The sequence below is a fragment of the Dermacentor variabilis genome, chromosome 9 (genome assembly GCF_050947875.1).
Source record: "Dermacentor variabilis isolate Ectoservices chromosome 9, ASM5094787v1, whole genome shotgun sequence".
Lineage (NCBI taxonomy): Eukaryota > Metazoa > Arthropoda > Arachnida > Ixodida > Ixodidae > Dermacentor > Dermacentor variabilis.
The window spans coordinates 150,991,639-151,018,387 of record NC_134576.1 but is presented as its reverse complement, the minus strand read 5'-3'; the positions used below and the strand labels follow the sequence as shown (position 1 = coordinate 151,018,387).

The window sequence follows — 26,749 nt, the reverse complement described above, 5'->3', positions numbered from 1 at the left end:
ATAAAGATCTATTGTATATGACCCTCAAATACCTTGATAACCACAAGGAATAGCGAACCAAAAATGCATTGTGTATCCCGTCCGGACCGGTGCATTTCTTGGTATCCAAGTTTAATGCGATGTTAAAGACGCCTTCATTGTTTATGTCAATGCCAGTGAATCCGTAATAATAATAATAATAATAATAATAATAATAATAATAATAATAATAATAATAATAATATATAAACTAATAATATATAAACTAATAATAATCAGCAGCAGCTTGTTTTATGTCCACTGCAGGCCGAAGGCCTCTCCCTGCCATCTCCAATTCCAACTAGCGCCCGCGAATTTCCTAATTTCATCGCTCCACTTAGTTTTCTGTCGTCCTCGATTGCGTATCGCTTCTCTTGGTACCCATTCTGTAACCTTAATGGTCCAACGGTTATCTAACCGGTGCATTACATGACCTGCCCAGCTCCATTTTTTTCTCTTGATCTCAATTAGAATATCGTCTATGCCGTTTTCTCTCTGATCTAAACCGCTCTCTTTCTGTCTCTAAAGTTATGCCTAGCATTTTTCGTTCCATCGCTCTTTGCGCGGTCCTTAACTTGTTCTCAAGCTTCCCTGTGTTGCGTTTGCAGGCGATCCCACCGCTCGCAACTAGTTTGTTGCGTACTCCAGGGTAGCGTACCGTACTGCTGCCGAGAAGTAGCGGCGCCTGCCTATCGAAGCTCGACCGACATTACTTATTGGGTAGCGTGGCGTTGTCGGCGGGCTGCAGGCATCCGGTAGACCATGGCGACCGAGCAAGGGCGAGACGATTTGCTAGTGCGAAACTTGCACGGTTTATTCAAAGGTAGTTGAAAGAAAATAAGAAAAGCATGAAGTATGAAGTATGAAGTCTGAAGTATATTTTGGAGCCCCTTAAATAGGCTCTCTACAAGTGTGGGCGGGATCTTGCTTCCGTCGATGTCACGTGACAGGCACAGAGAGAGGGCCCCCCTCCTGCATTACCGAGCACGGGTAGAAGTCGATCCTCTTTTCTACGAATCCGGGGAGAAGGTCGGGTGAATGACCTGTCGCCCGTGGGCTCCGGCCCAGAGGGTAGGGGGAATGACCTGTCGCCCGTGGGCTCCGGCCCAGAGGGTAGGGGGAATGACCTGTCACCCGTGGGCTCCGGCCCAGAGGGTAGGGTGAATGACCTGTCGCCCGTGGGCTCCGACCAAGTAGAGGGTAGGGGGATGACGTATCGCCCGTGGTGTCCGACGCCAACCCTAACACCCTGTCAGTCTCCAAGTCTCTGCCTCATATGTCAGCACTGGTGAAATGCACTGATTGTACACCTTCTTTTTCAATGATAAGAGAGAGAGAGAGAGAGAACAACTTTCTTGAAAAATGCCTGCAGAATCGGTTAGGCTCCCTCCACTCAGAGAGGAAAAGCTTTTACCGCGACGCGGCCACTAAGTCAGTCTCGTGCGTTGTGCTCCTCGAGGTCTTGGTCCCTCGCTACTTCCGCGGGTCCGAGAGGGCCGCCGCCCCCTTCCTGGGGGTGCTGCCCCCCTTCTCCTCGGTTTCGCTAGGTCGCTGCCCCTCTAGAGCTGCCGAGACCTGCTGGACGGCCTTGAGTTGTCTCTTTTGATCACAGCTCCTCGTTGCAGCCTCTAGCTGCGGCGGGGTCGTCGTCTTCTCGCTGGCTTCTCGCGGATTTACGCTACAGTCCCAAAGGATGTGAGCCGCGGTGGCTGTCTCCTTCGCGCACAGTCTACACACGTCACTCGCGTACACACTCGGACACACGTGCACCGGGATGAGCAGGGACCCGGTCTGTAACTGTCTGTATAACACTGCCTCCTTCCGGGTAAGCCCCGGGTGAGGTGGCGGCATAGTCTGTCTGTTCAGTCTGTACCACTTCACTATTTCGTTGAAGGTGGTCATCTTGTCCTTGGCACTGCACCGCGACCAACACTCCGAGTCAACCGGGCTTGCAGCTGCGCGGTTGGTTAGTCCTCGCGCGGCCGAGTTGGCCGTCTCGTTGTGGTTCACGTTCCCGCGTTCCGACACGTCACTGCTTTTACGTTTCGCCTCCGACGTGCGGTAATGCCGGCGCGGATGCAACGGACGCCGGGCTTTGTTTACAGCGGCGGACATTTTGGCCAGTTCAGCGCTGCCCCAACGCCTCCTACCAAGCGCGTCCAGGCATGTTTCAATGCCACGTGTCTTCGTGTGTGTGTGTGTGTGTGCGTGTGCGTGTGCGTGTGCGTGTTGGTGCCCACGCTTGTCAAAGCGCGGCAGCCGGGGAGAGGAGCTCGCCAACTGTGAAGCGAGAAGGTCTGATCGGCGCCGGCCCGGCGGATACGTCACTTCTTGTCACAACGTGTCCGTGCGCCGCCGTCACGCGCGCCTCTATGGAGGCGTTCCTTCTTGCCCTCGACTCCGAGAGTATAAAAGCAGCTGCCCCCGGACGCCAAGAGAGAAGCTTCGATTTCTTCAGTCGACTAACGTGGTCTCCCGTTTCTCCACTTCGGTTGACCTGACCGGCCGCTCTTTTACGATACTAGAATAAACAAGTTGTTCTGTTAGCAGTCGACTCATCCTTTGCCAGGACCTTCGGATGCTTCCAGCTGTGCCCCAGGCCGCCAGGCCAACGCTACCCTTGGGGCTTGCGACCCATTTGCAACACTGCCCATGTTGGCCGGAAACCACTTGATCATGACAGCACTTTCGCGTCCGATGTCTTCGGCCTTGCGCAGTATGCGCGCGGCCTCACTACATACCCTAACCTTGGCGTAGTTCTCCACTGCCGTTCTAGAGTCACACAACACTGTAGTGCATCCGGGGTCGGAGACGGCCAAGGCGATGGCCACCTCCTCCGCCCGGTTCACTTCTCGAGTCCGGACGCTCGCCGCGGTCTTCGTTGCACCCGTCGATGCCCCGACAACCACCGCCGCGTATGCGTCGCTGCTCTTTCGATACTCTGCCGCGTCCAGACGGCGCCTTCTTCCCTGGCGTGGAGGTCCACGAGAGCCCTGGCCCTCGCCAACCTCCGCTCCTTGTTGTGCTCGAGGTTCACGTTCCTCGGGATCGGGCAGACCCTGAGCTTTCTGTTGAAGCTATCCGGTATAGGTACGTCTTTCTGTTGCTTGCCTTCGCTCGGCTCGAGGCCAAGGTCCCGCAGTATCTGTCTTCCGGTTCTCGTTTCAGAGAGACGCTCGAGTCGCGCCGTTCTCTGTGCTGCGGCTATTTCGTCCAGCGTGTTGTGGACTCCCAGCGCCATGAATTTTTCGGCGCTCGTGCTCCCGAGGAAACCTAGTGCCGCCTTATAAGCCTTGCGTATGGTGGCGTCTATCTTGTTACGTTCGCTTGGCCTCCAGTTGTGGAAGGCGGCCACGTACGTTATGTGGCTAACTGCGAAGGATTGAACGAGCCTAGTCAGGCTCTCCTCCTTCATCCCCGCTCTTCTGTTGGACATCCTCTTGATGAGTCTCATTGCCGCGGCCGCCTTGCCCGCGAGCTTGTTGACTGTTTCACCGTTGACTCTGTTTCGCTGGATGAGCAGCCCGAGCACTCGAATCTTCTCGACCTCAAGTATTACTTGTCCTCCCGCCGTCTTGACCGTGATCTTGGGACGCTCATACTTGAGTTCCATATTCCTTCTTTTCCTGCCCGCTCCTTTGGGTAATGATAATGGTAATGATAATGGTAATGATAATGGTAAGCTTACAGTCAGGAGCTGGCAATGTCTGCAAGTATGAGATCCAACCCATTTTTATTCTTCTGTGAATTTCCTTCTCATGATCAGGGTTCCCTGTGATTAATTGACCTAGGTAAACGTACTCGTTCACAGACTCTAGAGGCTGACTGGCGATCCTGCACTCTTGTTCCCTTGCCCGTTTGTTCATCATTATCTTTGTTTTCTACATATTAATCTTCAACTCCATGCTTACACTCTCCCTGCTAAGGTACTTATTCATTTGTTGTAACTCGTCAGCATTGTTGCTGAATAGAACAATGCCATCGGCAAACCGAGGGTTGCTGAGATATTCGCCGGCGATCTTTACTCCTAAGCCTTCCCAGTTTAATAGCTTGACTACTTCTTCCAAGCACGCAGGGAATAGCATTGGAGAGATTGTGTCGCCCTGTCTGACCCCTTTCTTTGTAGGTATCCTTCAGAACAAACTATATTGGTGAGAGAAGGAATGAAGTTGTCGGCTACAAAAACGGATTTAAAATACTTGTTGAAAGCATCCGATATTACTGACGGATCACTGATGACGTCATTATCAATTTTGACGGAAGTGGGTGAAGCATCGCGAGGTAAAATAGAAGAACAAAATTTACGAGGGTTAGTTCTTAACAGATGAGGCTGCTGAACGCGAAACAAAAAAAAATCTTTGGCCGTTTGCACTTTCAAATTAAGTTCATTCTTTTGCCTGGTGAGACCTGTCCAGGGTTACGGGGCCGTTTAGAAAGCCTAAGCCTACGCACACGACGAGATAAATGCAAGCTGTCGCGAGGCAGCATTAATGGGCACAAATCCTTCAACACATGGCTTGACAAGATCCTCAAAGTAATTACCAAGACAATTTACATCCTGTGTGTCTGATAGAGCAAAACGTATCGAAATGGTGAGCTAAGAGATCTGTAATGGAATGGCCGTCCGCAGTAATGGAATTGCCGTCAGGGAAGTTAGTAAACGTATAGGGTGACTTGGAGGTTGGACAACAGAGCGATAACAAAAAACCTTTATGATCTGAGAGTCCGTTAATTACTTCGCAAGAGAAGTAATTTTTCCTTAGATCTGCGCTTAAGAAAACCAAGTCGAGGATGGAATTTAAGCTAGTTGCACTATAAACAATTTGAGTGAGCCCAAAGGACAAAGAAATGTTTATTAATTCATTACAAATTGCTACATCACGACCTGCCAGTGAATTCCAGGAGCATTGAAATGACCCATGCAGATAAATTGCGATGAAACAATGCTAGTCAAGCACATGGACTTTGCAATAGCATGCAGGCCATCAAGGAAAGAACCGGGCGGACGATATATAACGCTTATTACAATACACTAATTATTCAAGAGAATTTTACACCACACGGTTCCTGTATCCGGAGCCAAGGGAAAAACTGAAAAATGACGATCCGAGCGGATAAGCAGTACGACGCCGCCGCCAGTGCGATGGATCCTGTCTGAGCGCACGGCAGTGAAACCGGGTGGTGTAAACTCAGTCATAAATATCACTATGTAGCCATGACTCAGTGATGCCTATAACACGAGGGGAGTAGACAGAAATAAGAGACAGTAAGTCTGGAAGTTCTTTAACAATACTGCGAGTGGTAATGTTCAAAATGACGAGGTTATCGAATTGGCCGGAACGATGTCAGTTACTGGATGAGCCGGGAGTCGAAGATACAGGCTCGCACGGTAATGGTTGATTAGGTACTTTTACTAATGTGATTGAACTGTCAGCCCAGTTATAACGAACCTTGTCAATGAGCGCATGATCGTATCTTAACTTTACGACAGAGCCATTGCCACTAAAAGGAATTGATGCTTGCCAGATTGTGCATAAAACGACGTTTTGTTGAGAAAGTAACTGGAACGCCAGTGTTTTTCTCCTCAAGGTTCTGGAATTAACATCTCGAAACTCGTGCCATCCGGTGACTTCATTCCAAGTGGATCGGCCTTGCGAACTCCACCGCTAGAATTTGTAAATTGCAATATGGGCCATAAGTTAATTAGGTAGAAACTGAAGTAGTAGTTGTCTGTTAATTAGTCGATTATGCATTTCAATTTTTTGTGCATGTCTGCCTCTCCGAGTAGACCAGCTCATGAAGTACAATGGTGCTGTCTGCCACAGTCAAACTTTAAAAAATATTAGGTCTTCGCAGAAGCACACGATATCAGGCAAACGTATGGCAGACGACTTTACTAACCTTTAGGCAGGTGGTTCTGCCACATCAGAGCAAGCACTCTAAACCATATGTATATATATATATATATATAGCCTCCATGTTTCTGCCCCGTACGTGAGTACTGGTAAGACACAGCTGGTTGTGCACTTTTCTTATGAGGGATAATGGCAACCTGCTGTTCATGATCTGAGAATGCCTGCCAAACGCACCCCAGCCCATTCTTATTCTTCTGATTATTTCAGTCTCATGATCTGGATTCGCGGTCACTACCTGCCCTAAGTAGATGTATTCCCTTACCGCTTCCAGTGCCTGGCTACCTATCGTAAACTGCTGTTCTCTACCGAGACTGTTAAAGATTAGTTTTCTGCAGATTAATTTTTAGACCCACCCTTCTGCTTTGCCTCTCCAGGTCAGTGAGCATGCATTGCAGTTGGTTCCCTGAGTTACTAAGCAAGGCAATATCATCAGCGAATCGCAAGTTGCTAAAGTATTCTCCATTAACTCTTATCCCCAATTTTTCCCAATCCAGGTCTCTGAATACCTCCTGTAAACACGGTGTGAATAGCATTGGAGAGATCGTATCTCCCTGCCTGACGCCTTTCTTTATTGGGATTTTGTTGCTTTCTTTATGGAGGACTACGGTGGCTGTGGAGCCGCTATACATATGTATCAGTATTTCTACATAGTGCTCGTCTACACCCTGATTCCGTAATGCCTCCGAGATTGCTGAGGTTTCGACTGAATCAAACGCTTTCTCGTAATCAATGAAAGCTATATATAAGAGTTGGTTATATTCCGCATATCTCTCTAACACCTGATTGATAGTGTGAATATGGTCTACTGTTGAGTAGCCTTTACGGAATCCTGCCTGGTCCTTTGGTTGACAGAAGTCTAAGGTGTTCCTGATTCTACTTGCGATTACCTTAGTAAATACTTTGTAGCTAACGGACAGTAAGCTGATCGGTCTATAATTTTTCAAGTCATTGGCGTCCCCTTTCTCATGGATTAGGATTATGTTAGCGTTTATTAGCGTTTATTAGTCTGTTAGCGACCTTTATCACTAAGGGGTTCGCGAGGTGTGCCATGTCGAAGAATGAAGCGATGTAATACGAAAGGGGTTGTAGCATTCAGTAGAGGAGCAGTTTATCGTGTCAAATAGTACACAGCAACTGCGATGCACCCTTCCGGTGTCATTGGGAGAGGGCCGTCGAAGTGAACGCTGGCGTTCGAAGGGTTTGGCAGGGCACGCAAGAGGCTGCAAGGCACCCGACGCGCGTAAAGGTGGTGATTTGCCACGTTGACAATCAGGACAGCAGTGAACAAACTTTGGTACGAAAGTGTACATTCCGTGCCGGTAGAAGCGATGGCGAATACATTCGTGCGTCTTGAGTACTCCGGCGTGGCCACATTGCGGATCGTCGTGAAAAGAGGCACACGTTTAGGACCTTAAGCGTTCGGGAGCGCAGTTGCGTCGGTGTAGCAGCGAACGGCGAAACGAACAGCTTGACGTCGGAGGGATACCGGGACGGTCGATGTCCAGAATAGAGAAGCGATCCATAGGTCACGGTGTTGTTCGGTACCAATGTAGTCAAGGTCGAGAGATGGCGTGTGTCCCCAGGCCGAGTCTGGAGGTAGATGTGAACGGGACAGGGCGTCTGCGTTAGAGTGCTTCTGTCCGCAGCGGTTGACGACGCGAATACCGTATTCTTGGATTCGGAGGGCCCAGCGAGCTAGGCGACCAGAGGGATCTTTTAACATGACCAGCCGACAAAGCGCATGGTGATCCGTTACTAGGTCGAATGGGTGGCCGTATAATTATGGGCGGAACTTGCCAAGCGCCCGTACCATAACGCACTTTTATTGCGATAGCGATGCTCTGTGGACACTCCAGGCGCCGTCGCGTTCGCCGTGAGGATCCGTGTGAGTGAAAGCGTGCGCGGGGAGCCGGCGAACGCGGTTCAATCTCGCGTGCGAGGAACGCGGCCCGGGTGCGCGCCCTCTGCTGTGGCGAGGAGGAGGGGCGTTCTTCTGTCTCGATGTCCTCCGCCTTGCCCGCCGCTCCGTGCAAAGTGGACACAGGCGCGGTGGCCACGCGAACGGCGGACGCCGTAGGGACGCGTTGCCGGCGCTCGTGTCTTGAAAGCGGTCTCCGACATGCCTGCAGTGCGCGCCCGCTCGGGCTTCTTCCTCAAAGCGATCTGTGATGTTTGCAGAGTGCGTGTAGCACCGGTAGCTTCGTATGCGCAGTGCTTTCGATGTTTCGTTCGCGTTGAAGCGACAGATGCACAGAAGTCAATTGGCTGCCGCGATTCCTATCCCTAGCGTTTTCGCAGACAGTTTCCGCTGTCATCGAGCGAGATGTATTCATGTTTACCTGTGCGCGCGTGACACCGTGCTGGTTAATTTAGTTAAAATACCTTGATGGGCTAGTTGGTTTGTGTCTACGATAGAATGGGTAAGCGCGACTGAACAAGGACGTAGAAAGAAAGACACGCAACTACAGCGCGGTCTCTGTGTGTCTGTTTCTTTCTACGTCCTAGTTGAGTCACGCTTACCCATTCTATCATTGTTAATTTAGTTTGCAAGCGAATGTTCACAAGTTTACAAGGCCGATAACTATACTATCCTTACTTTGTACAGCTGTCTACCAATTAGCTATTGTAATCGGTGCTTCGCCTTTCGGGCGGAACTTGGAATTTTTCCGTCACGATGTAACTGGCTTCTGCTTTCGTCAGCATGTGACTCTCATACGCGAAGACGTATTCGGAGTAGCCAGGCTTTCGTTGCTCAAGGACCGCTGGCGTCTGTTTGCATGTACTTCAGTTGCAGCTGTCGGGTCGAAATGGCGAAGGCGAGAACGTGACGCAGCGTAGCAAACGTGACATCGCATACAAGGGACTTTTCCACAGCTGTGACTTATTCACAGACCGAGTGTCGGCGAAGTTAAACTACCCGCGGCGGAGCAATATCATTTACAGAAACTGAACGTTTAAGCTATTGTTCATAATATAGGAAAACAAAATGAGCGTTGCCTAAAAGTTTATTCAATAACCATACGTAAGCGTGGCCTTTGAGAGCTGACTCCAAGAGCCATTTCCACGAATGATTTCACTTCCGGTAAACATTAAATGCTTGGAAAAGTTGGTAAGGTGGGGGCCATGTTTGAAATCCACTAATACGCACTAGGTATAGCGCTTAATTTGACGATTATAGTCTTTATAGTCTTCATTATTATAACCTATTCAAATGCGCCTATTCGCCGATGATTGCGTAGTGTACACAACAGTGAATGCCAGAGAGGGTCAGGTAAAACTAAATGATTCGTTAGCTGCAATGCAAAATTGGTGCAACATTTGGGGTATGAAACTGAATGCATCAAAAGCTACCAGTATCTCCTTCACACACAAGAAAAATGTGCTTCAGTTTACATACACAATAAACAATATGCCACTAAGAAAATACGAGGAGGTCACATATCTCGGGGTCACTTTTACAACGAAATTAAATTGGGAAACTCATAAAAACAACATATATGACAAGGCCATGGGTAAACTACATTTCTTGACAAGAAAACTTAGAAACACACCTACTAGTGTTAAATTAAATGCATACAGAACTCTCATTAGACCCGCTTTAGAGTATGCTGGCGTTATTTGGACCCCGCACCGGAAGTATTTACCCGAGAACGCATACAGAACTTAGCATTGAGATTTATATATTCACAATATTCACGTCAAACGAGCATTACGAACCTGCGCGTCAAGGCTAACGTTCAATCACTGGCTCAACGTAGAATGATTTCCAGATTAAAATTTCTATACTCGCCTTATCACGGCTCCTATCGAATACCACAAACAACATACATTCAAGCGCCATTCAGACTTTCTGCCCGAACCAACCATAATAAATCAATACGACACCATCCCAGCCATAACAACACTCACAAGTACTCTTTATTCCCACACGCCATTTCCCTTTGGAACATACTACCCTCTAGAGCCGTAAATTGCCCATCTGCCAACGCATTTATTCACAGTACTGAGAATCTGGAATTCGAATGGTGATATTACCTGTATTTCATATGCAGCCTCTGTAGATGCATTCTTATTGTAAACGCTGTTTCTCCTGCTTCCTGGACCGCTCATTTAAACAGAGTGTATATATCTATTGAGTATGTTCATTTTTGTGTGTGCTAATGCTCTTTGTTTTGGACACACTAGTTTCACTTTCTTCTTTCTTTTGTACTGTATTCCATGTTGTAACTCCTGCATGGGCCCGACGAGGGCCTGTGGTAATGTAAAATAAATAAATAAATAAATAAATAAATAAATAAATAAATAAATAAAGATAACCTAAGAATAGAATGGTTATATGTACGATGCTCAACTCAAACACTATTTGCGTAGATGCGCCAGCCAATTAAGTTCGCTTATTTCCGTAACGTCAAGGGGTTTTGCGTGTTTAAAACCGCAGTTTTCTCCGCAGAGATCTGTTTTAAAATGAAACCTTAGCGCCTTGGCAAATTATATGGGTGAACCAAATATCAGAGCTCACCCAGAGGTAATTATTTAGCTCGAAACAATGAGCTTTTATTTCCCAATAAGCGTATATCACCATAATCATCATCATCTTCTTCTTCTACTTCGTCACGATCATCATCATCCTAATTTATGTCCACTGCAGGACGAAGGCCTCTCCCGGCGATCTCCAATTACCCCTGTCATGCGCCAACCGATTCCAACTACCCCCGCAAATTTCCTAATTTCGTCCACCAGCTAGTCTTCTGCCGTCCTCTACTGCGCTTCCCTTCGCTTGGTACCATTGTCTCACCATAATGGTATAACGGTTATCTAATCTACGCCATTTATTACTCTTAATGTCAATTAGAATATCGTCTATAACCGTTTTCTCTATGGTCCAAAGCGCGCTCTCTCTCTGTTTCTTAAAGTTATGCCTAGCATTATTTGTTCCATCGCTCTTTGCGCGGTCCTTAACTTGTTCTCAAGCTTCTCTGTCAGTCTCCAAGTCTCTGCCCCATATGTCAGCATTGGTAAAATGCACTGATTGTACACCTTCCTTTTCAATGATAATGGTAAGCTTCCAGTCAGGAGCTGGCAATGTCTGCCGTATGCGATACAACCCATTTTTATGCTTCTATGATTTTCCTTCCCATGGTCAGGGTTCCCCGTGATTAGCTGACCTAGGTAAACGTACTCCTTCACAGATTCTAGAGGCCGGCTGGCGATCCTGAACTCTTGTTCCCTTGCCCGGTTATTCATAATTATCTTTGTCTTCACATTAATTTTCAACCCCACTCTTGCACTCTCTCCGTTAAGCTCCTCAGTCATTTGTTGTAACTCGTCTGCATTGTTGTTGTACAGAACGATGTCATCGGCAAACCGAAGGTTGCTGAGGTATTCGCTGTCAATCCTCACTCTAAGAAAAGTTTACACCCCTTGTGGTGTATATTTGCCACACAACAACAATTGTCATCTGTCTTGCCCGCATTTCCTTTCTTGAAAACGCTGCGCTCGTTACCTTCCTGTAGAGAATGCTCTGTCATGCTGACAACGCACATGTCATTCGTGGCTTGGAAGCAGAGGGCTCGCAGCATTAAAGAAAGGAAATGCTGGTAAGACAGATGACGATTATTGTTGTGGCAAATATACACCCTAAAGGGTGCAACTGTTTTCAGAGTGCTTACTCCTAAACCTTCCCAGTTTAATAGCTTGAATACTAGCGTATATAGCATTTAGGTTAACAGAGCAGTCATTGTGCTGTGAGCGGAATCCAGCTCTCCGGCTCTTTCATAGGTGAAGGGCAGGTGCGAGGCGTTTCTGCAAGTAGAACATGTACTGACTTGTTCGGCTCTCACTGACAATAGACGATATTCTTAATGAAATCGTGGAAGACTTGAGCGGAAACAGCGCAAAATAACAATACAGGAGACTGCCGTTGTCTGTTCCTTTCTCACGTCTCATCATTTTGTGCTGTATCTGCACAAGTCATGCACCAAGCATCCAAAATGCCTACGCTTCTGCCGTGTGTAGTAGACGCCAGCACGCTGAACGAACGAGTCAATGTGTACAGCTCACAGGACGGTCGCTTGAACTCAAACTTAACAAGTTTGTGCTTTGGAAACAGCGACAAGAAGGGGGGAAAATATGTCATTATCGATCATCTTTGACACGTGCCACAAATACTCTGACCTGTTTGTGTACTTGAGGCTACAAGAAAACTGATTACGTCATTTGGGCGATGCATGGCAGGCGCTCGTGAGAACTTGTGCTTTTGAGCCGTGCTCGTAAATCTCGTGCGCTAAGTTTCTTGATTGGAAAATAAGTTCAAGTCCAGTGACCGTCTTGAGTGCTCGGTCCCTTTACTTCTTCTAATATGGCGGTTGGAATAGCGACATGGCTAGCAAGTTACAATGCAACTGGTACACGTGCAGCATTGCTCAAGTGCCACAGTGTGTTCGTAGCGTAAGCCATTTAAGCACACGTACCAGCGCTAAGCGTCACCGTTAGTGCGAAGGTGCCGGCGCCAGCCATTACTTATGTTTGTGCTATTCACGTGGCATTGTTGTTGCACGACCTATATTGAGAAAAGAAGAACCTAACATTGAATATATCGAATGAAGAAACATGCTCTGTACAGGCCTCTACGCTAGCATGAAAAACCCAGAAACTCACAGGCACGCTCTTCGACAGAACTTCTTCTGGCAGCGGTCAGTTTCGTCCAAGACTTTGACCCAGCACCGTGTCACTGTGGAAGAGGAGATGCTGCACTCAGTATGTGACAAAGTCTCGTTCTAAAAGAATGGAGTGCATGAGAAGAAAGGCAGATGTTACTGTTGACAAAGAGACAGCTGCGAGACAGAGGGTTTCTCGGTGCTATAAATCAGGTAGGATCGCGCAAAATTTGCTGCTGAAGTTTTGCTTGCAAGTTCTCTATTGTTGCTGTTTTGAACTTGTTCGGCGTGCAAATTTTCGCAAAGAACGTTGTTCCCAGGCCTGAGTGACTGACGTCTGAAGCTGCAAACCGCATAGGAGCAATTATCTGCTTCTGTTCGTAACCAAGGGCCATATAACATAAAACTATTCCAATATGTTATTATTCCAATCTATTGACAACAAATTTGCGTAACCACAGAAAAAGCATCGGGCGGTCACCCGCAGGTTTTTCTGAACAGACCAATAAAACGCTCTCCTTGTTCATAGGAGGTCGCTTTCGTTTGCTTGAAAAACGAATAACATTGTCTAAATTGAGCGGCTTGTCTTATCTAATTGGCTGACAAGAAGCGAAGAGCATGCTCAAGTGGAGAGGGATTCGATGGGGCTGAGCCACTGTACTGAGAATCGATAACCGGATGAAGAGGGTGGTGCCGGCTTCTGCAATTGGTCCATTTTTCCTTACTTAGCTGGCGGTGGCTGGTCGAAAATTGCGGCGACATTCAACGGAGGCTTAAGAATGACACTAAAAGAGATCCTCAGCAAAGAAAAGTTGGCAGAACGAGGTCGTAAACGTTGCCAAAGTGCTCGAAAACGTTACACGGCCACGTAAAAAGATTTATTGTACGTAAATAAACCCATGCTCTCCGGCAGGTGCGAGTAGCCAGTGCCTCAGCAATCGGCGGCAGCCATCTTTTATTCCTTTCGCAATGGGGCAGCCTGGGCTATTCAGAAGGAGATTCAGTTTTGTTCGGCATATTAATGCGCCTTTGACGCGGTCAGTTTTTGCGGTTTTGTGACGTCGCGTGACAGGCAGGTGAAGTGGGCGCAGCCCGAAAACTTTTGACCAATAGCCGAGGGCTAACGGCGAAAAGGCGTCGAATCAGAAATAACTATATTTCATTTGTTCGGTCAAATCATGCATAATCAGCGTGTACACATCATATCAGATGGGGAGCTATCGCGGTTTTCGCGACTTCGCGGGACAGACAGGTGAAGTGGGTGTGGTCCAAAAAAGTTTTTCACTAATCGCGGAGGGCTGATTGCAAAACTATAATAAATATGTTTGGAATAGCTTTAAGTTGTAGCGCCCCAAGTGTCTTCACCTGTCGAGAACGGGGCCAACAAGCCCAGGAGGCAGCGTGGGGCTGTTGTCGGACTCATAACGTCACTATTAATATGGGCTACAAGTTAGCGTGTTTAGCGCGTGTACTGCTCTGCGTTTGCGGTTTTAAGAGTAGTGCGTTACTCACAACATCACTAATTAGATGCGTCGATTTCCACTCGCAGCAGCCTCGAACGCAGGTGACAGTCAGTACGGCTCGTATTTGCCACTTACGTAGATCGTTTCACAGCGCGAGCTGTTTATGCTCATTCTAATAGTCGTTTCGGTTGGCGATGGTGTCTGCCGCCGGTGTCCGTCGCAGCTATCACCGGAAAATGAGAGAAAAAATCTCAGTGCCCTTCAACTCTGTGAAAGATGACCAGCGAAGCTGTGTATGTGGGCCCCTTAATGGCGAGCTGCACCTTCACCGCGGGTCGGGCCGGTATTGCACTATCTTCGGAATCGGCCCCCGTATGGGGAGTGCTCAACGCCTGCTTTACCTGTGGGTCGGGCCGGTATTGCACTACCTTACTATCGGCCCCCGTGTGGGGAGTGATCATCATCATCAGCAGCAGCATCATCATCATCCTGATTACGCCCACTGCAGGGCGAAGGCCTCTCCCATAATTCTCCAACTACCCCGGTCATGTACTAATTGTGGCCATGTTGTCCCTGAAAACTTCTTAATCTCATCCGTCCACCTAACTTTCTGCCGCCCTCTGCTACGCTTCGCTTCCCTTGGAATCCATTCCGTAACTCTTAATGACCATCGGTTATCTTCCCTCCTCATTACGTGTCCTGCCCATGCCCATTTCTTTTTCTTGATTTCAACTAAGATATCATTAACTCGCGTTTGTTCCCTCACCCAATCTGCTCTTTTCTTATCCCTTAACGTTACACATATCATTCTTCTTTCCATAGCTCGTTGCGTCGTCCTCAATTTAAGTAGAACCCTTTTCGTAAGCCTCCAGGTTTCTGCCCCGTACGTGAGTACTGGTAATATACAGCTGTTATAAACTTTTCTCTTGAGGCATAATGGCAACCTGCTGTTCATAATCTGATAATGCCTGCCAAACGCACCCCAGCCCATTCTTATTCTTCTGATTATTTCAATCTCATGATCCGGATCCGCAGTCACTATCTGTCCTAAGTAGATGTATTCCCTTACCACTTCCAGTGCCTCACTACCTATCGTAAACTGCTGTTCTCTTCCGAGACTGTTAAACATTACTTTAGTTTTCTGCAGATTAATTTTAAGACCCACCCTTCGGCTTTGCCTCTCCAGGTCAGTGAGCATGCATTGCAGTTGGTCCCCTGAGTTACTAAGCAAAGCAATATCATCCACGAATCGCAAGTTACTAAGGTATTCTCCATTAACTCTTATCCACAATTCTTCCCAATCCAGGTCTCTGAATACCTCCTGTAAACACGCTGTGAAGAGCATTGGAAAGATAGTATCTCCCTGCCTGACGCCTTTCTTTATTGGGATTTTGTTGCTTTCTTTATGGAGGACTACGGTGGCTGTGGAGCCGCTATAGATATCTTTCAGTAGTTTTACATACGGCTCGTCTACACCCTGATTCCGCAATGCCTCAATGACTGCTGAGGTTTCGATTGAATCAAACGGTTTCTCGTAATCAATGAAAGCTATATGGGGAGTGCTCAACGCCTGCTTTACCTGCGGGTCGGGCCGGTATTGCGCTATCTTCTTATCGGCCCCCTTATGGAGAGTGCTCAACGTCTGCTTTACCTCCGCCGCGGGTCGGGCCGGTATTGCACTAATTTCGGAATCGGCCCCCGTACGAGGAGTGCTCAACGTCTGCTTTACCTCCGCCGCGGGTCGGGCCGGTATTGCACTATCTTCGGCGTCGGCCCCCGTACGGGGAGATCTTTTTTTTCGTTTACGACACGAAAATTTCCTTGGACGGTAAAGGTAAACAGCTTCGCTGTAAAATTCCCTGTTCCCGCCGGGATCGAACCCGGACCCGCTTCGCAGGAGTCAGCTACTCTACCGCCCAACTACGCCAGCGCTTGCCAGCTGCAAAAATAACTTTCAGAGGCAAGCGTCAAGTGCATCTTCAGCCGCGGCAACTTCGTGGACACCGCCGCTGCGATAGCAGAGAAGCGTTCGCTTTGTATTGCCGTCTGCATTAACAGAAAGGGCTTGATCCCATCGCGTGTACGTTCGGAACGCCTTGTTTCCAGTGAGCGCTCGACGACGAACTCGGCACCCATGATCAAACTGTGATATGGAAGAACGGCGCGTCTTCGAGTCTGTGAACTGTTGCGAATGGATCAAGTTAACTGCTTCTTCATGTACACACATTTAAACTAGTCTTTTCAAACGTGTTTTAAGATTATCATGCTTAGCAACAGGCACGTTCCCAGGATATTTTTTCGGGGGGGGGGGGGAAACCCCAGGTTACGGAAATGATGGGGGGGGGTACCTTTACTAGTGTAAATGTGAACAATGCCCACCGTTCGCCATCAAAAAGCGTAAACCGACAAAATAGAAATGAAATAAGGTGTACCTCACAGGTACACGCCTGTGAGCTAGGCCTCTCCTTAATTTTGCTTGACAAACAAGAAACTACATTAAATTCTCTCGCGCAGCAAGGAAGCCCAGGAAGAACACTGCCGAGAACAAGTACACAAGCGAAAGCGCAAAATTAAGCTTTCTAGTAGCGTTTTTCTTAATTAGCTGTGGAAGAAATACAGAGAAATATATATTTGCGGGAAAATCACAGTTCATTTGGATCCCTCGTTTACTGCTCTACCAAGTTAAGTGCTAAAACGACTCGTATTGTTATTTGGCAAGTTGCGTAACGCTGCGTTGCTGCCAGTCCCGTACAACCGCGTAGAGCGCAGGACGCTGCGGTTCTAGACGTTGTGGGTCCACCGCGGAAGGTTAGGAAAACACTCACATAAGCATAGCAGAGAAATGGCTACGCCATGCGGTTAGGCTGATAACAGTAAAAACGTGGTTCAAAACACACGAAATCATTCTCCACTTCCGGCGGCGTTTTCTCTACTTCCTTTTTAAATGAAAATATGTTGATCCATAAATACTTTCAGAAACAACGGTTAAATTTGTTAATTTTCGCTACTCTATTCCTTAGCATATTCCGTAATTTCGCAACTCCTTGCGTGTCTTGTTTCCAGTTGCCAATTTGCACGAGAAGTGCTGTACAATTAGGGAAAAACCAGACGAGGCAACGGGTGACATTCATATTGCTTATGGGTTTACGGGTTATTGCAGATTTTGGTGCCGCGCGCTGTTTCACATGATCCTACTTTCCACCTTTTTAACCCATATCAGGGGTATATGGTTTCGACGATCTGTCAGCGTCGCGGTAAGCCGTCACTGGAGGAGTAATGAGGCAAAAAGAAAAGTTGAACGCAGCTGGCGCTTTCTCCGGCCGCAACTCGTTCTAGGAGCATACAGACCAGCTTGCTACGAACTGAATGCCTTTCCTGGTCCCTGGATGAGTCTAAACAAAGAAGGTTGAACTAACGAAGGAAAAGCGATGCGCGGGACCATTGCAATAGATCGTGACAAGTGAACGCATCTCGAGTTGCACGCGTGGGCACAGAATCGATGAGCAAGCTAGCCTTCACGTCTCGGGAGATGCCGACAACATACGAAAGGACCGAAAGAGGCAGCGAAACGTTGAACGCCCAACAGCTGTCAAGTCTCACACTGCGCGGCAGTGGCACCAACGAGACCTTCTTCAAGCAGCTAATAACAATCCGTTATTATGCAGAAACTTCGGAAACGGCCACCACCGCACTGCAGCGCCAAGAGGGACTGTCATTGGCCCTCAAGTCAACACGGACCATACGTCACTGACAAGAAGATACAAAAGGCTGTGTTACCGATGTAGAATCTACACACACTTAGCGGCAGTGGCACCAACGAGACCTTCTTCAAGCAGCTAATAATAATCCGTTATTATGCAGGTTGGTTTTTTTCACCTTTTCACACTTATTTTTTATTTATGTTACATACCACTGTTGCCGAGTTTCTCCAGTGATACTACTACTGATTTACTTTGATCGCACAAGCACAACAGCGTATGCCTGTATTTGAGTCTGTACTGCTGCTTCAGTGCCGCATGCTTTTCCTTCACGGGTACAATGGCTAGTTCTGTTTCCGATATATGTCTGGTTTGTAAGCAATCGCATCTAAGAGATGGCTCGTGCCTTGTCTGTTCAGAGTGCGTGTATGGTTACCATTTGGGCGCCTGTTCTGGTACGAACAAGACTACCTACAAGGCAATGGCAGACATTGCTAAAAAAGCTGGAGATGTCAAACATGTAATTTCGGCTGCTCGAGGCCCTCCCCCCCCCCCCCCCCCCCCAAAAAAAAAGTAACAAAGCAGGTGCTGAACGTGCAGTCGTTCTCTGAAAAGATGCTAATAGAAATAAACAAAAAGCTTTATGAATTGCCAGACATTAAACAGACTAGATGTCATTTTCCAGGTGAAAGAAACTGGAAAGTATGGAGAAGTCTGTCCAGCATCTTTCATATCACTACGATCAAGTACTAGCAGAAATGAAGTTTCAGTCAACTGAAATTGTTGCTTTAAAGAAAAGAGTTGAAAAGATTGAGTCAGTGAAGACTGATCAGGAAGTCGTGGAACTGCGAGAACAAATGAACAGCTTGGAACAATATTGTTACGTAGGAAGACAGACGAAAAGCTATTTACAAGTATATATACAAGGCAATACGCCGCAGTTGGCCAAGAGGCAACAGCCCGCGCTAGCTTCCAATCGTCGTCGGCGTCTTCTTACTGCTCGGCTCTTCGCCATTGGAAATACTATACCGTAGCACTACCCCCGGCGGCAAAAGCGCCGTCCCGGAGCGACTAAAGGCTGGACTCTGAAGCAGTGTAGTAGCTCTTTAGCCTACTGACGTGCACGACATCACTAGATGCCAGAGTAGATGACGAGGTTGAGCTCTCAGGAGCAATTTCGTACGTCACAGGCGTCACCTAGCGCAGCACGCGGTAGGGCCCTGTGTATCGCGAAAGGAGCTTTTCTGAAAGTCCGACGTGACGAGAGGGCGACCACAGGAGTACGAGTGCACCAGGCGAAAACTGTACGTCACGGTGGCGGGCGTTGTACTGGCGCTGCTGCGTGGTTTGCGAGTCCGTCAGTCGAGCACGGGCAAACTGGCGTGCATGGTCGGCGAGGGCGATGGCGTCGCGCGCATACTCGGTTGTTGAAGTCGCAGCAGGAGGAAGTACCGTGTCAAGGGGCAAGGTCGGTTCGCGACCGTAGGGTAGATAAAATGGAGAAAATCCGGCGGTGTCGTGCCGGGAAGAATTATAAGCAAATGTGACGTAAGGAAGGGCAACGTCCCAGTCGTGGTGGTCCTTCGAAACGTACTTGGACAGCATGTCGGTAAGAGTACGGTTTAACCGCTCTGTCAGGCCATTGGTTTGAGGATGGTATGAGGTAGTCAGCTTGTGTTGAATAGAACAGGAACGCACAATGTCGGCTATAACTTTCGAGAGGAAGTTACGACCACGGTCAGTAAGCAGCTGTCGCGGGGCGCCATGCACTAAGATAATGTCACGCAAGAGGAAGTCCGCGACGTCAGTGGCGCAACTGGTAGGGAGAGCCCGCGTGATAGCGTATCGGGTGGCGTAATCAGTTGCGACGGCTACCCATTTGTTCCCAGAGGATGACGTGGGAAAGGGACCGAGGAGGTCTAATCCAACACGAAAGAACGGTTCCACAGGGACGGTGATCGGCTGTAGATGACCGGAAGGTAGCACCTGAGGTGTTCTCCGACGCTGGCAGGGATCACAGGCAGCAACATAGCGTCGGACGGAGCGAGCGAGACCAGGCCAATAGAAGCGGCGGCGGACGCGGTCGTACGTGCGGGTTACCCCAAGATGTCCTGCAGTGGGTGCGTCATGCATCTCAAAGAGCACAGTCTGTCGTAGATGTTTTGGCACGACAAGAAGAAGATCAGGGCCATCAGGGAGGAAGTTCCTTCGGTACAGAATGCCGCCCTGGAGGACATATCGGCGAACGGATGCGTCGGTAGGTGTAGAGCGCAGACGCTCGATGAGTACTCGCAGCGATAGGTCTCGGTACTGCTCATCGGCGATGTTAGCGAAGGCAGACACAGAGAAAATGCCGTCGGCGGTACTACTGTCGGCGTCGTCAGGCTCGTCTACCGCGTAGCGAGACAGGCTGTCTCGCTACCAGGTACGGAGTGCCGTCCGGTTGCACTCCGTTCGCGTCAACGAGATGTCCAAGGACGGTAATCTGGCGACGGCCGAATTGGCACTTCGATGCGTTGAGTTGCAGACCGGCTCGCCGAAAAACGTCCAGGTCTGCTGAGAGGCGCTCGAGGTGCGTAGCGAATGTTGGGGAGAATACTATAACGTCGTCCAAGTAGCACAGGCATGTGGACCATTTGAAACCGTGAAGAAGGGAGTCCATCATGCGTTCAAAAGTGGCAGGAGCGTTACATAGGCTGAACGGCATCACCTTGAATTTATGATAAAGACCGTCGGGTGTTACAAAGGCAGTCTTCTCGCGGTCGAGATCGTCCACGGCAATCTTACAATAGCCGGAGCGAAGGTCAATAGAGGAGAAATAGCGAGCACCGTGGAGGCAGTCAAGGGCGTCATCAATCCGAGGTAGGGGATACACGTCCTTTTTGGTAACCCTGTTAAGGTGCCGATAATCCACGCAAAAGCGCCATGAGCCATCCTTATTTTTTACCAGCACAACAGGTGACGCCCATGGACTACATGACGGTTCAATATTGTTCTTGGCAAGCATTTTGCGAACTTCGGTGTGAATAACGACGCTCAGCCGGTGATACTCAATACGGGCGGCGATGAATAGGAGGGGCATCGCCGGTGTTAATGCGACGTTTAACAGCTGTTGTTTGGGTCAAAGGACGATCGTTAAAGTCAACAATATCTTGGTAGGAAATCAGAACGCGGTAGAGCGCACGAGCGTGCTCGGACGGCATGTTGGGTGCAATCATTTTCTGTAAGTTGGCGATGGCACAAGTTGCCGACTGCGATGGTAGAGGAGGATCGGTTGAATTGTCGTCTACTGAAATCGATGCTACAGAGTGATCCTCGAATGAGCAAAGCTGGGCCAGAGACATCCCGCGTGGCAGCACTTGTGTCGTCAAGCCAAAATTGACCACTGGCAGGCAGACGCAATTCGCCGTAATAGATAAAACTGTATGAGGTAGTGTGATCCCGTGTGTAAGGAGGACGTCTTGCATAGGAGCCGCGATGTAGTGACCGTCGGGCACTGGTGGGGATGACACGAAGTCAACGTAAGTCAGTGCCGAAGGTGGCAAGCGAACGAAGTCGACGGAACTGAGGCGAGTAGGGTGTTGTTCAGCGGGATCCAGAACAGGCAGGTCGAGGCGGAGAGTACTGGCGGAGCAATCGATGAGAGCAGAATGTGCGGAGAGGAAGCTTAGGCCGAGGTTGATGTCGTGGGGACAGTGAGCGATGACTGTGAATAGCACGGTAGTGGAGCGATCGGCGAAGGAGACGCGGGCGGCACACATACCAATTACAGGGGCTGTTCCGTCATCGGCGACACGGACAACAGGCGTCGTGGCGGGCGTGATTATTTTCCTCAGCCGGTTACGAAGGTCAGCGCTCATTACCGGGAAATGCGCCCCAGTGTCTATGAGAGCAGATACAGGAACACCGTCGACTTGCACGTCAAGAAGGTTCAGATGAGTGGGCAACGTCAGGAGAGGAGTTGGCGGCGTAGGGAGCAATGCAGCGTCACCTCGAGGCGCTGCATCGTCTAGTTTTCCGGCTGGGAGCGGCGTCCGAAGGGAGTCGGCGAATAGGAGCGACGGGGCTGGGGGGAGCGAGATTGTCGTCGTTGGGGCGAAGGCGAACGAGAATAGGGGCGGTTCGGCGCAGGAGAATCGGTGGCGGCATTATCTGAGCGGGCAGCATAGGGACGAGAAAGGCCACCTGGGGGGCGAGAGTAGGCAGTATATGTAGACTGGCTCAGGGAACTCCAGCGACTGCGACAGTGCCGAGAAATGTGCCCAATTCGATGGCAGTGAAAACAAATTGGCTTGTCGTCTGCAGTGCGCCATTCAGAGGGGTTGCGGAAACGTGGTGGGTAAGAAGGTGCGGGACGGGGTGGAATCGAAGAAGGCGGGTGGGTATCAGGGCGATGGGCCGAGCAGATGGTGTGAATACCCATGTTGGCGAACTCCTGGCGGACAACTGCCTGGATCAGGGAAACAGTGACTGCAGGTGCATTGGAGGGGCTGGAGTCGAACGCAGCCGGATAGGCGGCCTCGATCTCACGCCGGAAAATCCTGGTAACATCGCCAGTGTTGTTGGGATGAGGAGCGTCGGCACAGGAAGATGTCGCTGGGGTGTTGGGCAGACGGGCAAACTGTTGGTCGATACGTCGGCTTTTAGCGAGTTCCAGGCAGCGGCACTCTTTTATAACTGCATCCACCGTCGCCACGTTGTTAAATACGAGCAAGTTGAAGGCGTCATCGGCAATGCCTTTGAGGATGTGGGAGACCTTGTCGGACTCAGTCATGTGTGCGTCAACTTTGCGGCATAGAGCCAAGACGTCCTGAATGTACGTGACGTAGGGCTCCGTTGACGTCTGCACATGACCGGAAAGCGCCTTCTGCGCGGCAAGTTGGTGACCGTAGGGGTTGCCGAACAAGTCTCGAAGCTTTTGCTTAAGCGAATCCCAACTTGTCAGCTCATCTTCGTGCGTCCGATACCAAACTCGAGGTGTGCCACCGAGACTACGTTGGCGAGCATGATAGTAGGGTCCCACCGGTTATTGCGGCTGACGTGTTCGTACAGGCTGATTCAATCCTCGACGTCTTCCCCATCTTTTGCCGAGAATACGCCAAGATCACGGGGAGCGGAGAGGGTGATGTAGGTCGCCGAAGTGGCAGCAGGTGTCGGAGCCGGCGGAGTCGGGTTGTCGTCACCGGGAGCCATGAAGGAAGGCTCGACGTACCGTCCACTGCGAAGCTCCATGACGAGGTACAGAGAACGTCCACCTCCACCGGATATGTTAAGTAGGAAGACACCGACGAAAAGCTATTTACAGAGAGAGAGAGAAATTTATTTACAGAAAGGCAGAGAGGTCGGCCTGAGCTATAACTTGCTCTGGCCTGCTACTCTACTCTGGGGAAAAGGGACGGGGAGGGAAAGGGCTGATGAATGATGATGGTATAAGGAAGAGATGCGTATATACAAATTCACAGAGTTGTGGTATCTCTAAAGGCGTGCGTCCAGCCCAGTGGCTTGGAGAAAAGCTACAGCGGCTCTTGTGACCAGGGCTGCGCTGGTTGCATTAGGCCAAGGACCTAAAAGAAACTCGTCCGAAAGCGGTCTCTCATGGATGTTTGCTATGGAAGAGACAAGTTGCTGTCGTTCTTGCGCGTACGCGGGACACACGCAAAATATATGTTCAAGTGTTTCTGGCACCTCACAGCATTCACAGTTTGGGCTAGTATCACTGGCACCTATCATATTTCTATAACGGTTGGTGAATGCGACACCAAGGCGAATCCGGTGCACCATGCTCGTGTGGTTTCTATTGAACTTTTGAGGCATACGAAATCGCATTTCTTGGTTCCATTTGTGTAATCGCTTGTGTCGTCGATCAGGTTGGGCCCAGTGTTCCAACGTAGAGTTGTGGTTTACGCGACGAAGTAGGGCGTTTGTGTCTGTTCGTGAGAACGGAATGCGTACTTCACAAGCATTATCTAAAGCAGTTTTTGCTTCAGCGTCTGCCTGTTCGTTCCCTATCACGCCACAGTGTGACGGTATCCACTGAAAGGTGACATTGTGGCCATTTCTAGTTGCGTGGTCGAGATACTCTGTAATTTCTATAGCCATAGAATGATACGGGCCCCGTCTGAGGACACAGTCAATCGTTTGCAGAGCTGGCTTGCAATCGCAGAATATCGTCCATGCGTGAGGACGCTCCTCGGAGAGAAATCGAAGTGCTTCCCGGATAGCAACAAGTTCTGCGGCAGTTGATGTTGAGCTATGGTCTAGTTTAAACCGGCGAGCGATGATCATATGTGGAATGACGAAGGCTGCAGTGGAGGCATATGGTGTGACAGAGCCATCGGTATACACATGTACAGTATCTCCGTACTCTGTAGAAATGTGCAACAGGGTGAGTTGCCTGAGGCCAATAGATGGAACGAAAGACTTTTTAGTAATTCCAGGGATCTGCAATGTAACGACAGGTTTAGGCAGAACCCACGGGGGTGTTCTCGGAATACAGGCGGGAGAGAATCTCGACGGCAAAACACTCTGATGCCGCGATATAGTCATTGAAAAGCTGGAACCTGGGTGTGTGGTAGGGAGCGATGACAGAGGATGGTGCCTGTGTCGGGTCAACACGCGGAGGTACATTCGAAGAGGCTCGCAGAGCAAGTACACCCGAATAGGACAAGCACGAGCTTCCGCTATTGTTCCATTGGTTGACGTGCATCGTGGGAGGCCCAAACATGTGCGCAATGCCTGAGCTTGAATGCTCTCGAGCGCGCGCACACAACTAAGTCCCATGCTTGAGAGCGCCGGCATGATGTACCGTATATACCCTACGAATAGAGCTCGGTACAATTGGAGTAATGACGACTCCGAGGGGCCCCATCTTGTTGCTGCCACGACGCGAAGGACGTGAACAAAAGTCTTCAGCTTTGACTTCAGTGCGGCGACGTGTCTTGACCAAGATAATCCCCGGTCTATGACTAAGCCAAGGAATCTGTGGTGTGTAACCGTAGGTATCGCTACGCCGTCAACAATGATCGGATACCTGGTCATTCGTTTTCGCGTGAACGTAATCACAGAACATTTTTCAGTTGAGAGTCGGAGGCCTTGACGCCGAAGATACTTAGCTGTGATTGTCACTGCACGTTGAAGCCTAGCACGCATTTGGGGACGGGTGGCTCCAGATGCCCATATGCATATGTCGTCGGCATATGTGCTAATCTTTACCGTGCTAGGAAGTTCGGATGCAAGGCCAATCAATGCAACATTGAAAAGAGTTGGACTGAGAACTCCCCCTTGTGGAACACCTCGATGTATATGGTACTGTCCGGTGTCGCCATCACTTGTCGACATATACACCGTGCGGCCACTGAGGTAGCTAACAATCCATGTATATAGTCGGCCACCGATGTCTAAATCTTCCAGTGCATCAAGGATTGCATAATGTAGTACATTGTCGTATGCACCCTTAATATCCAGAAAGACAGCTCCAACTAACCGACGTCGACTTCTTTCTTGTTCAACAGTGGAGACCAAGTCGATAACTCCGTCAATCGAAGAACGGCCTCTTCTAAATCCGTGCATAAAATCAGGAAAGCAATTATTTCTCTCTAGAAACCATTCCAGTCTTGACAAAACCATTCTTTCCATTACTTTGCCGACGCAACTGGCTAAGGCGATCGGTCTGTAGGAGGAAAGCTCGTTGGGGCACTTTCCCGGTTTAAGCAGCGCTACAACGCGACTGCATTTCCAACCATCTGGAACATTTCCTTTCTCCCACGTCGTATTATAAAAAGATAGGAGAAGACGCCGTGATTCGGTGCCAAGATGGCAGAGTGCAGCGTACGTGATTCCGTCTGGTCCTGGTGCCGAGGAGCGTCGAGAAACTGAAAGCGCAGCGTCAAGCTCTTGCATCGTAAACGGTACTTCGAGCCGCTCATCAGGTGACGGGGGTGCGATGGTGACAAGGGATGAAGTCACTGCATTAGATGCGTCCACAATCAGTTTACAGTAGTCCTCTGCTACCTCCAATTCGGTCCGGCGTTGATGTAGAGCCACCGCATGGAATGGGTGTCTTTGTTGTGGAGTTGCCTGGAGACTTCGTATGACCCGCCATATCTTAGATAGAGGCTGTCTTGGATCTAGGGATCCACAGAAAGCCCTCCAACGCTGTCTGTCAAGCTTCTCCAGATGTCGAAGAACATGTCGTTGAGCTCGGCGACTGCTCGAAAGATCGGACGGTGACTTTGTTCTTCTGTATCGCCGTTCTGCGCGGCGACGGATCGCACGAAGGGCCTCATATTGTATGTCGACCGATGACCTGTGCCTCGGTATGCTGACTTCTGTGGTTTTATCCTGCAGGGTAGAGGCAATGATGTCCTCTATTTCGGATGGAGATGTCATACTCTGACAGGCGGTGTCGACAGAGGTCTTAAATGCAATCCAGTCTGTTTGACGAATGCAACGTGAGGCTGAACGGCGAAACCAGCTAAAGTGAACGTAAGTGGGGAGGTGGTCGCTACCATGAGTCTCTAGATCCGTCGACCAGGATGCTGAAGACAGAAGGCTCCTTGATACAAACGTTAGGTCAAGACAACTGCTGTAGGACGTGCCACGAATAAATGTAGCTATTTACAAGTATATTTACAAGGCAATACGCCGCAGTTGGCCAAGAGGCAACAGCCCGCGCTAGCTTCAAATCGTCGTCGTCGTCTTCTTACTGCTCGGCTCTTCGTCATTAGAAATACTATCCCGTAGCAATATAGTAGAAGGAATAATTTAGAAGTACATGGATTTGTGCAAGCCGACAGTGAAAATCTGCTCCAAAAGATCAGTGCTATTGCCCAGGAGTTAGGCCTGGCTCAGTTGACTAAAGACGACGTAGAAGGCCTTCATAGACTGCCAACGTGGTTAAACCCCGGCAGTTCTGGTTCATTTTTCTTCGCGTGCAACGAAGGACCAATTGATGGCAAAGAAGCAAAGTATGAGGGAAGGTAAGTCCACGGTAGACTTTC

The 26,749-nt window shown here is 49.2% G+C and overlaps 1 protein-coding gene across 2 annotated transcripts in view; it reads right to left on the bottom strand.

Annotated features, from left to right (window-relative positions):
- The window catches only part of LOC142557840 (bile acid-sensitive ion channel-like), a 292,552-nt gene that overhangs the window by 189,048 nt on the left and 76,755 nt on the right, over positions 1 to 26,749 (bottom strand). For both annotated transcript variants that reach the window (XM_075670040.1, XM_075670041.1), the window contains exon 9: positions 12,591 to 12,663. In XM_075670040.1, coding sequence (XP_075526155.1) covers positions 12,591 to 12,663 — 73 coding nt within the window. The remainder of the gene's footprint in view (positions 1 to 12,590; positions 12,664 to 26,749) is intronic.